Raw genomic sequence first — 18,384 nt, 5'->3', positions numbered from 1 at the left:
TCTTTCCCGCTCTGTCTCTATCAATTCTTTCCTGTTCTCTCTGCGTTCTTTAATTAGTTAGATTTAATTACTCAAAGTGTGAGATCAGTAGTGAAACTGAATTCCTTGGGCAAATGAACGTCTGTGTGTATTTCTAGTGGCTGTGTGTAATAGCTCTCTTGGGTGGGGGTGCTATGTATTTGTGTAACTGAGCCCTCAGAAAAGTAATGAGCACTTTTGGTTAGAATTACTGACGGATTAGTTTCGGCATTAGCATCAGCAAACAAATTTGCAACAAACACATTAACTGTTTATCTTGAGCTGGTGCAAACAAGAATTCATATCAGAAATGGGTCACCTTGTGAAGATGTTTAAGAGAATTATTGTCACTTTTTCAGTGAATATAATTGTGTGTCAGGTTTGTCTTCCTGGTGAAAGCAGCACTGGATTTTTCAGTTCGTTTGTCTAATTTTAAACATTTGTTCACTAAAAAGTATGATAGTTTATTTCAAGGTTTGGTACCTGTCATACAAATGGAAATCCATCACATCAATCTCCATAAAATTCATTTTTAAAATTCCTTTTTCAGTAGACACAAATTGAATGAAGCCTCTAACTAATAGAAACCGTATTGTAGTACTTGGGCAGTGGTAGTGTTAGGGGGCTGTCTCTGGCACTGAGCTTAATGACTGGAGCAGTTCCCCTACCAGGTGCCAGTTTATACACATCCACCAGCACTCACCCCTACAACAGCTGTTTTACACCTAATGATGCCCAGCCCACATGCCTAGCCAGGGGTGAAAACTTGAAGTTTATTTATTTATTTATTTACTCTGTCTTGCCCCAATTTGTTTCCGCTGTTTCCATGAACTTCCACCACCGGACAACATTCTCCTTCCATATCCCATCTTGCTGTTGGTCCTCTGCAAAGCCTTTTTTTTCTTGCAGTTCACAAGTGGAGCGTGCTTTGATATTGATTTAATTGGGGGGGGGGGGGGGCTGTCTGGTACTTTGTATTGATTTCAGCACTGGAGGGGAGTCTGTAGGCGTGGAGGTGCAAGCTGCAGTCTCAAGCACTCTTGATTAGCATTCGAGTGTGTTCGCAACGCCTCCTGTTTGTCAGGTGTAAGCCCTGTTTGGTAGATTCACCAAGGCTCTAGGTAATTGTGTCTAATATGTTTGACTGGATTAGGATTTTTATTTTATTTTTTTCTGATTTTGTTGGCGAACATTTGGCAAATGTGAGCAACTTTTAGTGGTATATGCCACTACGTACGCACCCTCCAGCACTTATCTGAATCTGTAATGCTTTGTCCAGCATATGCCTTCTATAAACGGAATTAATTCTAATTAATAATAAAAAATAAAAAAAAACAGATTTATGAATTTTGAGAATTATTTATTCTTATTATTTGAGAAAGAACTGTGATGTATCTGTGAACAGATTTTTTCAGACACCCCAAGTATTCATTCCTGAGGTCAGGTTAAATTCAGGAATTCCCTGCATATTTTTAATGCTGGCAGTGTTTGCATGGCTGTTACATGAGTTGGTAATATCGGGTGCTCAGGGCAAAACTTCCACCAAAAGTCACAAAAATTACCCAAAATTAAAACTGTGTAGATAAAAATGTCCCCAGAAATTATTATTTTTTTTTTTTATTATTTTTCTTTTTTCTTTTTTTTTTTTTTACATTTGATACATTTTAGGCAATGCATAATATTATATGAGTTGATTTAATTTTATAGGTAACAATTTATTTATATAGATGAAGTTTATTTTAATGACTTAATTAAATTGAAGTGTATAGAGTTGAGTGCATAAGTTTGCATCCCTCTTGCAGAATTTGCAAGATGTTTATCGTTTAAAAAAATAAATAAATATGAGGGATTAAAAAAAAAATAAAACTACTGCCCTGGTGAAGCTATTTAATTTATATATTCCACAAGACAAAATAAGAGTAGAATTCACACAAATTATCCTGTTTAAGTTACATCCGATTGGTTCTTAATATGGTGTGTTGCTTCCTGTTTAATGACTGTTTGTCTTTTACGATAGTTGTGCATGAGCTTTCACCTGAGCAGTGAAATTGCCCACTGTTCTTCAAAAAAAGTCCTCCAGGTACTACATGTTCTTTGGTTTCACAGGCTCTTTTGCATTTGAGTTCTTCTCATCAGTGGCTATATGATGTTGACATCCAGCTTTTGACAATTAATGTACTCAAACTCAACTATTATAAAAAGATGCAAACATTTATTGAAGCTCAAGAAGGCAGCAAACTGTATTAAGAACCAAGGTGATGTAAACCAAATTTTAGAGGCATTTACATGGTTTTTATGGTTACAGTAGTTGACCGTTCATGACTTTCTGTCGTGACCTTAAAAAGGGGCAAAAATCCGCTTTGCATGCCTACGAGCATGGAATACAGCAGGGCTATGTTGGGTATATTTGGAAACTTGCAATCAAAACACAGAGTCAGGGTCTCACCCACAACTAGTGTGATGGGAGGAAAAGGCGCAGATGCTGCCCCTTCCCTGCCTTCACAAAGGCTTTGAAATCACAAAGCCATAATTTAGCACAGAGCCTTGATTACTGTGCCACTGCTGTGGATGAAACGGGGCACATTGTGCATAACCCTACTATTCTTTTGTGTCTTTGCACCTGTATATGTTTGTCCGGGTACATGGGCGGTGCTAGGGGTGGGCTACCGAGGCATAAGCCCCTAATGTTTTCAGGAAAGCCCTGAATGTTTTTGTCATCTTGTAGTGATGTCAAAAGCAATACCAGTGTTTCAGTATCAAGTTGATATTGATATCAAATGTGTGATGTGACTTTTAACTAAATTCCAAAATTCAGTGACAACTATACACAAACATGTCAAACAGGGGCCTTATTTTTAGTTTTGAGATTAATTGCATTGTGATTTTCAGTGGTACAACAGAGACGTCTCATAGCAGCCAAACTGATAAACTATGCTGCAGTGCTAGCGTTTGTTCTACAGGTTTACAATAATCAAAAGAGAGGATAATTTTCCGTGTTTTGAACGCCTGTCTCCGCAAACGTTTGCTAAATAAGTTTTATGATGTAATGTAGAAACTTTGACTCATTAATGCATTTTATTTATGCATTCAAGTTCATTTTTATCATTGACTCTGTGAATCTCCCTGGGTGTTGACATGTTTGCATGACATCATACACCTGCATTTCGGCGAAATCAGAGTCGAGATTTCCGCACAAGTTTCCAAGTTGCACGTCTGACATAACGTGGCGTTATATTGCACTTTTCCCAGTAGGAAGTTGGAAATTCTGACTCTCCAAGTTGAATGGAATGCAGCATGAATCATCACAGCAACAAGCTCCAACACAGCGAAGTATAACTTTTCGTCTGGTGCAGAGACAGCGCTCAACACTGGAGAAGCGCACACACTTGGCGGCGACTTCCTTTCAAACAGCTAGATGGAGCGCATCTTAATGGAACAAATTGCAGGGTCTTTAAAACTATTTTCAACTTAATATGGTGCATTAAAAACACGATGGTTATGGCATCTCCAGTTAAGCCAGTTGTGGTTTGCAAATACACTGTTCCGCCAGCCACAACAAAAACAGGTTTCTTGTCCTAAACAGTTGCAACGAGTGACAAGACTTTGTCAATTATTTGTTTTTCTATTTCTGCACTGAAAAGTTGCGCCAGGTAGCTTTGCCCTCTGTGACCTCTCATTAGTTAAAATCCAGTTTCTCATAACATTGTTAAAAATCAAAATTATGTTTGTCAATGATTGTGCCACGTCACGCATCGATGTCGCATTCAGTGTGGACAGACTAGTGGCTTGTTGCTGGAATCTTATCGCATCGCGTCTAGTTAGAACACGTGTAACGGCTATAGCAAAGCACATTGTAAGCACTCTAATTAAAGCACCTCTGCTAAAATATCAATTAAAACACATAATTGACCTCAATAAGCAACTAATCTGTCATTGTTAACTAGTTAGTCCTCATGAAGTCATCCCTAGTAGACATGTTGTGAAATCGGGGGGGGATTTCTCTGATGTCACTAAGGTCATTCCATCTTTCTCCTCTGGTCTAGTCCGCCCTGTCTCCTGCTAGTTAATCTCAAGCGCAAGAAGGGGACGTGAAATTCTTTAATACTACCCTTATACTTGCTGGACGGATCCATTCCACCTGCCAGTGAATGTTTAATGAGACGAGCGGGCAGCTGGGCTGGCGTTCATCACCACATGCAAACCCGGGTGTCAGTGTGAAATGTGGCTTTGTCCTTAAGCTCAGAGTGGGCTGCCGATTTTACCTATAGAGGAAAGAAAAAAGGGAATGAGCATCGCTGCTTGAAAGAGATAAAGATGTTGCAAATGGCTTTGAGAGCAGTAGTGATCATCTCTTTGGCGAGCTCATAGCGAGTGTGCTGGCAATCTTTAAGTACATATCGCTGTGGGTGATGTTCCAGATGCTTGTGGTCACATTTAAAAATTAAGCTGATTACCAATGCCAAGTGTTCTCGCTATTTCTGCCCTCTTTTTATTCTGTCATACTCATATTTGAATAATATGTACTTAAGAAGTGCTGAACTCTGGTCTTTTTTTCTTCATGCTTTCTCCCTTCTTCAGTTTGATTTTTAAAGCTGATTTTGTTTTGCGCAATTAACTTTAGTGTTATTTATCTTTGCATTTAAAGGGTGGCTGTTTCTCTGTTTAATATGGTGCTTTGGAGTCTTCAGTTTTAGTTTTATTTTTCTGAATATTGTAGTCTTTTTTTTCCCCCTCTGGGCATCATTCCATTTGAATAAAATCACAATAATAAATGGATGATTTTGAGTTTTAATCACTATTTTCTCTGTGCTGACAATTTATGATCCATTTTGCATATAATTTGCTCTCAGCTGCAGCCAGAGCAGCATATTTAAACAAAACAGATTTTTACACTTACTGTAAAAATTTGAATGGTGTATGCATGTGCAGAACACACTGCCATGATGTTCTATGTGGGTTCTCACTGTTCCAAGTCAAACAGCTCTGATATTCTGGTTGGATCGAGTCCCTCCTTCATTGTCCCTCCTTGAATTCTATGGACTTTATTTCTTTTGCTCACTAGAACATCTACCTGGTGTAAATCACTCTAAATGCGCAGAAAAGCACACCTCATGAGCTGCTTGATTTGAGGCATCAATCAAGTCTGTAGCACGACTGGTACGGGATGAGTTGCACTCCTAAATTTAGGGTTAGGGGTTTGTTCAAATCCCTAACCCACGTAATTATGAGCTATAGTAATAGTGAAGCTTGCTTTAGCAAGTGCCACTGATTATGGAATGTGGGGGAGAGACAAACATGATCTCTTGAGAAATGATCAGCCTCTGTCTCTGATAAAAAAAAAAAAATTAAAATAAATTCTTCAGCTGTTGCTTTCAAATGATGTGAAGGGCTTAGAGTGAGAGGTTGATCCCACTTGCTTGCTTTATGGTATCATAAGGTAGGCGTGGAAGTGTTTAGCTTACTGGATGTGGCAGGGATAGATTCCTCTCTCTTTTATGCAAATAAACGCAGGTGTGGGTTTATTTATAGTGATGTATGCAGCTATGCCATGTGTGTACAAGCTGTGCTCATCCCCCATAGCTTGTTATGTCAAGACGGTGTGTCATATACAAGCGGTGAATCATCCACATAATGCGTAACTGAGATACTGTTAAAATGAACCAATCTCCCTGTTCTGAGAGTTACAGGGTTCTTGTGTATATATTTGTTTTATATATTTTCTTGTAAATATTCAGTGCTGAACCCGTGAGTCTTTCATCTGCCAAACAGTTGACTGTTAGAGTGATCCAAATTAAATGGTGAAAATGGCAAAATGAAGGATTCAGCTATGGATCTGTCAACACAGTGGACATGGTTCATGGTGACATGTTTGAGATGGATATTGTTTGTTGAGATGGATATGTTGCTGGCCAGAGGGCCAAGAGGTGGACAAGATGTGCAGGTATATCGAGACCTACTTTAAAAGCATGCCCTTAAGGTCATGTGTGTTGTGTGCATATGCATGTATGTTGGTGTGTGCGAGTGAGTACAGCAGGGATCTTTTGAGGAGTTTAAACATTTACATTTGTTAAAAGTCTTCTGTTCTGTGCACTTTGATCGGAATAGGCAGGGTCCCCATGGACATGGAAAACCTGGAGATAGCAGGGAATTTTACATTTGTGTTGTCCAGGCCTTGAAAAGTAATGGAAAGTAACAAAATCTTAAAAGTTATGCAGAAGTTATCAACATTTTTAAAGTGAATATATTTTTTTCTAGTTATATTCTGTTCTAAAATTTCATTACTTAAATATTCCCTGAATAGTTAGTCTAGAGAAAAACTTGATCGCAATCCATAGTGATGTCCAATTTGTGAGCTAATCCTTCTTTTGTGGTAATTGGTCAAAATGGTGCACAAAACAATCTGAATGATTCGTAAGTGAGTCAGTCTGAATCAAAATTATTTTTAAAAACTGGTGGTGTCCAGTAATTATGAACAACCGAAGATGTCATGGAAATTCATTGGCCAAAAGGGGTGAGAACCCTGAATAGGGAATGTTACCACCTAGTTCACTTTTTCAAATTCATCTACTTTGCCCAACGAGGCCAAAACGCAGTAACTACACCAACAATTGAACTGAAAAAATAAAATATAAAATGGCTTCATTTTTGTTCCTGTTATTGTCCAGCCAAATGTGGATTCTCACTCTGTTTTCTCTGAATTTGAGCATAGTTGAAACAAACCCATCTGTCACAGGACATAGATCATTGACTATGAAACCTGATTTCAGATGTAACTAAAGTTTTACTGTGTAGTTACTGCATTTTGCCTTTTCAGGGCAGCACTAGTTCTGACCCCATTTCCTCCACAACTCGTCCCTCATCAGAGCACGAGGTGAGCTCAAATCCACAGACATGTTCAGCTCTATTTTAATTAATGCAGCTCATTGGCCATAAGATATCTATGGCCAATACACACTGCAATGAAAGCTCGCTCACAAAGTCAGGAGAGTGTTGTAGATTTACAGTAGGATGTAGAGGACCTAACCCTGCGGTAATTAAAGCTGAAACCTTCTTTATATCCTGTATCCAGTATATCAGCAGAGTGGGATGTAATGAAGCATACAGGGAATGTAAGCAGGGCAGAATGCCTGATCCCATGCCATATGGACCACTGCAAGTCCTGTTATCTTACTCTTAGATCAAGAACACTAACAAGTCCCTCAAGTTCTAAATCTGTCCATCCATCCATCCCATTACTGTACCATGGTTATACCATCCGATACCATTACTGTACCATGTTTATACCACAGTACTATTTTGCAAGTTCTTTTACAAATGTGTTTGAATCAGTTATTTTAAGTCTGCTTTGAAAAAAGTAAATTAGCACTTTTTTAAAATATCTTTATATATGTAGGCCAGATGCCCAATAAGTGTCCCGCTGTTAATTAACAGAATTAAGGTAAATATTTGTTTCCTAATGACATGTAATATAAGCCCTTAAGCGAGTACAATCATTAATGAGCATGCGTTGTATGATGGAGACTACTACTCTGCCCAGTTCATGCCTTTTGTATGAGTGTTTCATGGATTAATTAGATTAAATGCACAGCCTCCATAAACTGTTATAGCACGTACGGAGGACTTCCCCCTCCTTATTTATTATTTAGTGAGCTCTCGCAGGGCTGGAAGTGGGGCATGGATTATCGAAGCTAGGGAAACACACACTCTTTGCCCTGCTGCCCGGGAAGAAAATGCTAAACTTTTTAAATTAGTTGAATAAATCAAGCAAGTGTGTTCAGCTGCCATCTGACACGCTACTCTACCCACAGTCAAACAGCTATTTTTTTCTTCTTTTTTTTTTTCTTAACTTACTCAAAACTGCTGAAAATGAGCAGCTTAAGACAGGCCCATTAGTTGGCTTATTTTAAACTGCATTCCTGGAGGGATGTTTGGTGTTTGTCGCACATTACTACACTCTCTCCCTCTCTCACTTCCCTCCCTCCGCCTGCTCTCCATTAGTCATGCCTGAATGTGGGGCCATTTTGTCACACATTTCTGTATTCCAGCAAACCCCATTCCTCAGCTATTATACTGATTGCTCTGTTGTTGGGAGAAATGTATGAACAGCTGCAGGACTATGGCTGAAAAAAAAAATATCTGTACTGGACTTTCTTATTTGAAAGGCCTTTCTTGTTTCAAAGCCATTTGATATATTAGGACCTTATTGCCCCTCATTTGATTTGAGTTTGCTTTTGTAACATCTTGTAACAAAGTTCACCCTTGTAGCATTATAGTGCGACTTGGACTTTTGGGGTGTATTTGAATGTAATTTCTATATTTGCAACAGACCCTCAGCCTACCTAAAACTCAGTGAACACTGGTTGTCAACAAATGAGTGTCATTTAGCATTGGCCATTTTGCTAAATGAGGAAAATAGTATGCCCTTCCTCTCTAGAGCCATAAGGGCTTTATTTTTGGAGAAATGATGTTGGCAAAAGTCGATAGGGATGGGAATCGTAAGGATTTTAACGATTCCAATTCCTCTTAACGATTCCGGTTCCTTAATGGTTCCAGTAATTCTTTTAGCACCTTTTTTAAAAAGAATTATTTTGAAATGAGAAATGCAATTCTTATTTCTTACCCTCTGCTGTCTGTTGCCCAATAATGAGATAATTTCTGATTTCTACAGAGCAGATATAACCAATCAGAAATACATTTAATACAGTTCTTGTAAAAGGTGTGTTTGCAGACTTTTTAGAGACTTGATTACAGTCCAATAATAGATCCTAATATTTTATATAATTTTAAATAAATCTAAACCAGCAAGAAATGTGATGGCATATTTCATTGATTAATTTATTATTTTATAAAATTCCACTTATTACAACAACTCTCATGTATCTTTAATTATACATTGTCATAGGAACAACCAGCCAGTAACTGCACTGCTTGATTTAATAGAGACACATGTCATCCTTAAATAAACCGTAACAGTTCCAGAGACAGATTAGACTGTGTTTTGTAACCTAATGTTGTACTTCAGGCTTGTGAGATTTCAACAGTTCTAATTTAATTTTGAGTTGGACATTCATAACTTGCACATCAGTGTAAGATTACTTGTATACTGGACTATAAATGGAAGTGCTGTATGTTTTCCGCTGTAGATTCAAAAGAACCAGCTCATTAGAATGATTCTTTCAGAATCGAACTACACCGGACGTGCCGTATGGTTTGGATTGTAGATTCAAAAGAACTGGTTCCTTTGAATAATTATTTTGGGAATCAAACTATACTGGAAGCGTGTATGTTTTGCGCTGTAGATTCAAAAGAGCCGGCTCGAGATCGCAAATCAAATGCATGGTAGAGCTGTGTTTTTGTACGCTGTTGAGTCAGTAGAGGGCAGTGCTGCTGTTCCAGCTGCCTAGGCGGAAAATTGCACACAGGAGAACCATTAACGGAACCGAAAGTCATGAAGATCATACTATTCCAGTATTTTTTTAAAGAATGGAACCGGTTCTGTACAAGAACGGGTTCTCGGTTCCCAACCCTAAAAGTCGATCACTGTTATAGCATAAATAATCACTCCACAGTCATATACACCGATCAGCCAAAACATTAAAACCACCTGCCTAATATTGTGTAGGTCCCCCTCATGCCGCCAAACAGCGCCAACCCACATCTCAGAATAGCATTCTGAGGGGGCCTGGGTAGCTCAGCAAGTTAAGACGCTGACTACCACCCCTGGAGTCGCCAGTTTGAAACCAGGGCATGCTGAGTGACTCCAGCCAGGTCTCCTAAGCAACCAAATTGACCCAGTTGCTAGGGAGGGTAGAGTCACATGGGGTAACCTCCTCATGGTCATTATAATGTGGTTCTCGCTCTCAGTGGGGCACGTGGTGAGTTGTGTGTGGATGCTGCAGAATAACGTGAAGCCTCCACATTCACTATGTCTCCGCGGTTACTCGCTCAACAAGCCACATGATGAGATGCGCGGATTGACTGTCTCAGACACGGAGGCACCTGATATCCGTCCTCCACCACCCGGATTGAGGCGAGTCACTACGCCACCACGAGGACTTAGAGCGCATTGGGGGAAAAAACAACGCATTTCCATCTGCAAAACTGCCCCTCACTGGATGGTTTTTTGTTTTTGGCACCATTCAGATTAACTCTAAAGACTGTTGTGTGTGAAAATCCCAAGAGATCAGCAGTTACAGAAATAATCAAACCAGCCCTTCTGGCACCAACAATCATCAATGCGATTATCTAATCAGCCAATCATGTGGCAGCAGTACAGTGTATAAAATAATGCTGATACAGGTCAGGAGCTTCAGTTAATGTTCACATCAACCATCAGTATGGGAAATAAATGTGATCTCAGTGATTTGGACCATGGCATGATTGTTGGTGCCAGATGGGCTGGTTTGAGTATTTCTGTAACTGCTGATCTCCTGGGATTTTCATGCACAACAGTCTCTAGAATTTACTCCGAATGCTGCCAAAAACAAAATACATCCAGTGAGTAGCAGTTCTGTGGACGGAAATGCCTTGTTGCTGAGAGAGGTCAACAGAGAATTGCCAGACTGGTTCAAACTGACAAAGTCTACAGTAACTCAGATAACAGTACAATTGTGGTGAGAAGAAGAGTACCTCAGAATGCTATTCTGAGATGTGGGTTGCCGCTGTTTTGGCGGCACGATGGGGACCTACACAATATTAGGCAGGTGGTTTTAATGTTGTGGCTGATCGGTGTATTCTTGGCATTCCTGCACTCTCAAAGGAAGGACCCAAAGTGGCTGAATTCGGTGGCCCAATCTTAGGACCATAGCTTAAATTTATAGTCCTGCACAGTGAGTAGGCTATTCCATAGTGGACATTAGTGGCCCGTTCCTGATTGTCCCCTTCTGCCTATGGCCTTGCCATCAATTCAAGTAAGAGATGTTTACTCTTTTCCTCCTTACCTGTCCAGGTACTCAACTGGAGAACCTGATGGAGAGTATGCGAGGAGAGATTGCCGCCCAACCTCCAGTAGAAGGATCTTTTGCCCCCCGCCGAGGAGATTTCTGTATTGCCAAGTTTGCTGACGGAGAATGGTAAGAGCCAATAAACAAAGAGAAAATGTAAATGTCTCCTAAGATGGCATCTACACTGAGTTGAGTGTCCTGATTTAAACCAGTGACCTTTTAATGTATTCATTTATTTTTAATAAATGGGGAGAAATGTTTGTTAGAGCTGTAGTGTGAGAGTTTTGATGGTAATATCAGTAAAGGTGGATGTGATCCGATGTGCAGGTGATTCGTTGTGTTTAAAACAAGGTGACTTCAGTGAAGTAATGACAGCACTACTTTCTTTTTAAATTAAATATTTAACATATAATGGAGCTAGTGCCCCATTTCTCTGCAAACAAGCTTCACAAAGATTGTTCTAACCTCAAAGTCATTGTTCTCTAAAAAGCCATCTGTTGCCTATGGGTATTTTTTTTTTTAATTTTGTATTTTTTTTATTTACATTTTATATCCAAGTAATTTGTCCTAGATTGCAGGACCTTAGACTGCTCTGAGTTCTTTGAGCTTTAGGGAGTCCATTGTCCTCTCACAGACTCTGAACGGGCTGCATCCTAGATGGGGTCACTCGTTATTCAAGCGTCTGCTGGTTGCTTTGTGTGGATGTAGTATTTCTGTTGTACAAACTAAGTTAAACCCCACTCAAGGTCCTCTGAACAACTGTTTAAAAGTTTTACTCCATCAGTGTCTTTCTTCTAAAGTTCATTGCCTCTATTAAGTGAATCAATGTAATCACTTTTTTAGCATGTTTGACATGTTTGCATTGCTAGCAGTCACTTACTCTACATCCCAGTCAGCTCTTACGATGAAGAGCTACAGTATCGCTTTGTGGAGTTAGAGCTCATTAAAGGGATAGTTCCACATAAGAAAGTCATACAGGTTTGAAACAACGTGAGGGTGAGTAAATTATGATTGGGGGGGGGGGGGGGGGGTGAATGGTCCCTTTAAGTATTTGATACACTGACAGGGAAGACACAGCAGAAAGCCTTAGAAAGACATTTTTGAAAGTCTTTAAGAGCGGGAGTCTTCAGTTTTGGGAAGATTGGGGTGTTTTAGTATAAGTAGACTGTAAGAAGTGAGCAGGGGTTCTGTAGTGGCCTACCCAATATCTAGGTTTGATTAGATGAGAAAGGAAACTCTTCTTTGACTTCTTGTGTTTGAGGTCTCACACAGAGCTTTGACCTGTTCTTTATGAATATAAGAGGCTTCTCCTCCAGCTTTTATGAATTGAGGGCGAGAGGGTTATGAGTGCAAGATTGACTCCCTTCTCTAACCCCTAACAACAGAACCAGATAGCAGCTCTTTATGTACACTCTTGTGCATAAAGTTCAGTTAAGGCAAGATACTACTATTTGCATGGATCTTTACTGAAGTGGGACGTTTTTAAATGGGTGGAAATTGAAGGTTACATTCACTACTTTTCAGACAACAGGGTGCCAATGCTTTTGCCGCAGATCTGGCGCTGTTTCGCTCGTTTCCACTGAAGAAAAGGCCGTTCTGGGCTTGATAAATGGCTTCACACATGCCACTTAAACTTGCTGTTCTCGAACTAAGAACCACAAACATCACAGGTCAGGGGGTGGAGTAATGTCTGCATGATGTAAAGTTTTCAAAACAACAATTAAGTCTGTCTAGATGGATGCAAAACAACTAGATCACTCATTTTATAATCCACAAAACTGTCACTGGAAGCACCTGATGTGGCTCACAATCAGTTGGCCGACAGCTTGTTTATGTTTGTCACACTGCACAGCTACTCCAGCCACTTTATTCTCCCCACCTTTTTTTTTATGAGAGCATTTGTTTCCTACCCAAATAAAACAAAAACTGTTTCATTTGATTGTCAAATTCATTCTTTCAAATTCTCAAGATTGATAATTTATTACCTCTAACACTTAAAATTAAATAATCAAACTCTTATATTCGATAGTATGTATAACAGAATATTAAGAGCTACAGTATATTAGATGTTTCAAAAAAGAGAAGTATTAATTACAGGGGCATTTTTTGCCTCCACAGTTTGAATTTCAGGAGCTTTTTTGCCCTGAGCCTTTTTAATTTATGACCCTAGTGTGAATTTTATTTTTAATTTTTTTTTTATAACTTTTTAAACTTTTACATCAAAGACAGTTTGTGATGGTATACTATAAAACTAGAAATAAAGGCGGCGATGTTGCATGTTTGTTTGTTGGCAGGTTAAATATAACAGTCAACTAAGCCATCGTTCGCCTCTCAAGTAACTGGAAAAGTGGGCTGGTTTCATCCGACTGGGATGTAGAGAAAGTGACTTGTTAGCAAAGCAAACATCCTAAGAAAAAAATCATTCACTTACAGAAGAAGCATTGAATTTTATAAGAGACAGAAAAGCTTGCAAACAGTTGAAGAGAAATTAAAATATGTTTTTAGAACAGAAAGGTTACATTTACACAAAAAGACCAGTAGATGCTTGAACAATGAGCTCTGGCACCATTTTGGGCTGGTACGGATGGTTATTATGGTTGAAAGGCCAGTGTTGAGCAAACACTATTTTCCTGCCTAGAAGTTCCATTTCAAGTTATCCAGTGTTTGTGGATGAAGTCCAGAACTTTTGTCTCCTTTGTTCAGTGTATGAAGCGATACACTTTATTCTCTCTTTCTCCATAGGTACAGAGCTCGTGTCGAGAAGGTTGAATCCCCAGCAAAGGTTCACGTGTTCTACATCGACTATGGAAACGTGAGTATCTCTGCAGCGTGTCTGTTTGCGGGGAAGTTCATACATAATCTGGATGTAAGCTCAGCATCTTCTGAAAGAGATCAGCTCTATTCTGCGTCTGGGCGGAGCGTGTCTCTTCAGATAAAAGCTGACTGATGTATGTTCTGGATTCAGGGCTGGGTTTGCATTGGCTTCTGTTTCTAATACCACATGTGCTTTCAGAAGCTGGCACTGAATATGTCAGTCAAAGCTCTGCACGCGCTTTGCTTATGTGGAAAACACTGCTCTGCAGCAACATCACACCTGCCTCGGTTAGATCAAAACATGTATAGAGAGCAGTGCCACAAATCTGTTGTTTTTGCAAGGAAAATTATGTTAGTATGTTTTAAAGGGGCTTGAATGGTTCAATACCCGGCATGCTTTGCTGTATTTGTGCCCGGGGTAGAAGGCTTCTGGCCTCTCTCACTCTCTCTGTTTCTCCTTTTTATTTTCTTTATCCATGTCCTCTTTGCTCCACATATCTTTATCCTTAATGCGACTAGAGGCTTGTGCTGAATCTGATATCACTATTTTTCAACATTTCCTTCCAGGCAGATACAGATTCACTGTACTGTGTCTTGGGGGCCGGGTCTTTTTCTTTTAATGCCCCATCAAAAAAATATGGCTTAAATAAATCCTTTTTGCTTTTTGCTTTTTTGGGGATTGTATAAATGTAATGATTTTGATTCTGGATAACTTCTTGGCAATAAAGTAGTGGATCTTCAATGCTGCCCCTTTTTTAACAACTGCTGTTTAATGTAAAGTGACCCCAAGTATTTGGACACTTTAGTAATACTTAAAAATCCATGAATGTCATTGAATTAGATTTAGAAATAATAAAAGAGGTGATGCATTAAAAAAATATTCTAGACCTTTTCCTCAGAACTAACTGCACTTTTCTGAAACATTTATGGAATTTCTTTTAACTAGGGCTTATTTAATTATCAATATATTGCAATTGTTTTCTTACAATATTGCATATATATTTAAGATCATGTTATTGATATTGCGATGCATATGCAATCGTGACATTTGTGGGTCCAGATCTTTTAAGTTATTCAAAATACATGAAAAATGCAGTCCACACAAAACAGTTAATTGAATACACCTCTACTATGATGGACATTCTGAGTTCAAAGTCTTTTTGATTCTTTGGGGCATAAAGTCAAGAATATCTAAGTGGTGTAACTGTCTGGAGACAAAACAAATACAGTTGAAGTCCGAAGTTTACATACACTTAGGTCGAAGTCATTAAAACTAATTTTTTAACCACTCCACAGATTTCATATTAGCAGACTATAGTTTTGGCAAGTCGTTTAGGACATCTACTTTGTGCATGACATGACTCATTTTTCCAACAATTGTTTACAGACAGATTGTTTCACTTTTTATTGACTATATCACAATTCCAGTGAGTCAGAAGTTTACGAACGTAGTTAGGTGCGAAAAGTGCAAATCAGTCCCAGAACAACAGCAAAGGGCCTTGTGAAGATGCTGGAGGAATCGGGTAGACAAGTATCTATATCAACAGTAAAACAAGTCCTATATCGACATAACCTGAAAGGCTGCTCAGCAAGGAAGAAGCCACTGCTCCAAAACCACATAAAAAAGCCAGACTTGTGGGGGTGCTTTGCTGCAGGAGGGAATGGGGCACTTCACAAAATAGATGGCATCATGAGAAAGGAAAGTATGTGGATATATTGAAGCAACATCTCAAGACATCAGCCAAGAAGTTAAAGCTCGGTCGTAAATGGGCCTTCCAAATGAACAATGACCCCAAGCATATCTCCAAAGTTGTGGCAAAATGGCTTAAGGACAACAAAGTCAAGGTATTGCAGTGGCCAATCCAAAGCCCTGACCTCTATCCGATTTGTGGGCAGAACTGAAAAAGCATGTGCGAGCAAGGAGGCCTACAAACCTGACTTAGTAACACCAGTTCTGTCTGGAGGAATGGGCCAAAATTCCAGCAACTTATTGTAAGAAGCTCGTGGAAGGCTACCCAAAGGGTTTGACTCAAGTTAAACAATTTAAAGGCAATGCTACTAAATACTAACAACGTGTATGTAAACTTCTGACCCAGTGGGAATGTGATGAAAGAAATGAAAGCTGAAATAAATCATTCTCTCTACTATTATTCTGATATTTCACATTCTTAAAATAAAGTAGTGATCCTAACTGACCTAAGACAGGGAATGTTTTCTATGATTAAATGTCAGGAACTGTGAAAAACTGAGTTTAAATGTATTTAGCTAAGGTGTATGTAAATTTCTGACTTCAACTGTAAGTAAATAATCTACAAATTATTTTAAAAATCTAATTTAAAGCTGAATTTCTTGAAAAAAGATATTGGCATAAATATTTTGGAAAAATATTTTATTTGATCAAACATAAAAAAAGCAGTGAAACTATTTTGTTTTAAAGTATTAAGGTTTGAAAACCTTTTGTCAACCTCATCAAAGTCAGGTGGTGTAACTAACATGCTTGTAGCCATTTTTTGGCATTTATTTGTTTGTGTATTCACCAAAAAAAAAAAAAGTATGTATGTATGTGTGTGTGTGTGTATATATATATATATATACACACAGTATATACACACCTACTGTATATTCAAAAATCATTATCTTTTTATTTGCATTTTACTTGGTTCACAATTTTTTTAATTATCCATTTTTAATAACTGTTTTTCAAAAATGTATGAAACCTGTACACAAAGGTTTCTGTGAACTTGACACGTTTTAAATTAGTTTTTAAAAGATTTCTAATTTTTTCATCTCAGACTAGCTTATTTGTCAGTGACCCTTATGTCACAGTGGTTATCGTATCATGAGGTTGGCAATACCCTGTCCTACTTTTTAACTGTTTTTTAAGGTCATTTTTAGTGGACTGAGTCAGTTTCCCTCAAGTTCACTCAGATTTCCTAGCAGTGTAACCACAGGTTTAGTTCATCACATTAACTGTGGACATGTTTCACTAACATCTGACAACCAGAAAGTCCCTAAATAGTTTTTAAACACCTTGCTTTTAAACAGTGCATTTCATTTTATAAATTGAAACCTAACAAACATTGTTTTGCTTATTCTCATCTTTTTTTTTTTCCCTTTTGTGGTTCCTTTCCATTCTCTTTCTCATTCTTTATGCTGAAAAGAGCCTTTCACCAGCCTCTTTATCCTGCTGTGTTCACATGTTCTGCACTGATTCTTAGAAAGACACATGACCACAGTCCTCAACTGCAGCCCAGTAGAGAGATTGTGTCTCTTTTTTTATATTGTGTTTCTGGCTTTGAGTGTAGCATGTGGAGGAGTGAAGCATTATCCTTGACTTTGCTTTTATCTGCCATGCAGTGCTCACACCACCTCCGTTTAATGAGGACCTTGTAGAGGCAATCGGTGTATGAAAGCGGTATGAAGTCTATGCTATAGCACAACAAAGTAATGATTTCTCTGTGTTGCTTCCTGTCATTTTAGAGAGAGATATTATCCTCTACACGGCTTGCAGCTCTCCCTCCGGCCTTCAGCACACGTACACTTCCTCCACAGGCTACAGAGTACTCATTTGCCTACATTCAAGTCCCACAGGATGTAAGTTCTCGCACAACACGCCCATACACACTCTCTTGTGATACATCACAAGCCATGGCCTTTAAATGGGTGTGCACACAGGTTAGAGTCACATCCAGGGTATCCAGAACATGAATTATGCATCACAACATGCTTGTAGTTCGTTGGTATAGCTGTTTTGTGTTTTGCTATGTACGGAATAGCTACCCGGATGACCTAATATAATTCCCAAGTGTGCAGTCTACAACCAGAGCACACTCTGCAGAATAATATCTGATGCAGTCTTTTTCTTTGCTCATTCTTTCATTGGAATGCTTAAAGGAATTGTTCACCAAAGATTATTTTCTGACCCTCAGACTCGTAGTTCTTCTGCGGAACCTAAACAGAGTTTTTGAAAAATGTATGAGGAGTTTTTGTCCTTACAATGTAAGGCAACAGGGTCCAAAACTTTCAAGCTCCAAAATGGACAAAGGCAACATTAAAGTAATCCATAAGACTCGAGTGGTTTAATCCAATCCATACGATTGCTTTGGGTGAGAAACAGATCAGAATTTAAGGCTTTATTCACTATAAATCTTGACATCCAGCCCAATTGGAACACAGTGCAGTATTAAATACAATGATTCATTGATGCTGTACGTGGTTGCCAGGTACATTTAGTAATTTATCCGACTTGTAGCCAACCGATTATTGTACTGTATATCACTGAGACATTGCATTTTCATTTTCTTGTGTTTATCATCAACCTTTTAGCAACTGTGGTTTTAAAAGTTGCCCCCCCCCCCCCCCAAAAAAGTGTGTATTTTAAAAACAGCCCAACTGGGCGTCAAGACAGCAAACCTGTAAATGCTGTCCCTGGTTTGTGTACAGCGCTATGCGCATACATCAAGCACAAGGAAATGTGTGAATGAGCTTCTCTCATGAACGCACCAAGGAGACTGCAGATATCAAGATTTATAGTGACTGAGGACTTAAATTTTGGTCTGTTTCTCACCCAAAGTGCTCGTATTGCTTCTGAAGACATGATTAAACACTA

The 18,384-nt window shown here is 38.8% G+C and overlaps 1 protein-coding gene across 1 annotated transcript in view; it reads left to right on the top strand.

Annotated features, from left to right (window-relative positions):
- Positions 1 to 18,384, top strand: part of LOC127436756 (staphylococcal nuclease domain-containing protein 1) — a 247,121-nt gene that overhangs the window by 216,431 nt on the left and 12,306 nt on the right. The window contains exons 19-21 of the mRNA XM_051691102.1: positions 10,967 to 11,090; positions 13,704 to 13,773; positions 17,256 to 17,369. Of these exons, the coding sequence (XP_051547062.1) occupies positions 10,967 to 11,090; positions 13,704 to 13,773; positions 17,256 to 17,369 (308 nt within the window). The remainder of the gene's footprint in view (positions 1 to 10,966; positions 11,091 to 13,703; positions 13,774 to 17,255; positions 17,370 to 18,384) is intronic.

The sequence above is a fragment of the Myxocyprinus asiaticus genome, chromosome 47 (assembly GCF_019703515.2).
Source record: "Myxocyprinus asiaticus isolate MX2 ecotype Aquarium Trade chromosome 47, UBuf_Myxa_2, whole genome shotgun sequence".
Lineage (NCBI taxonomy): Eukaryota > Metazoa > Chordata > Actinopteri > Cypriniformes > Catostomidae > Myxocyprinus > Myxocyprinus asiaticus.
This window is presented reverse-complemented; position numbering and strand designations above follow the sequence as displayed.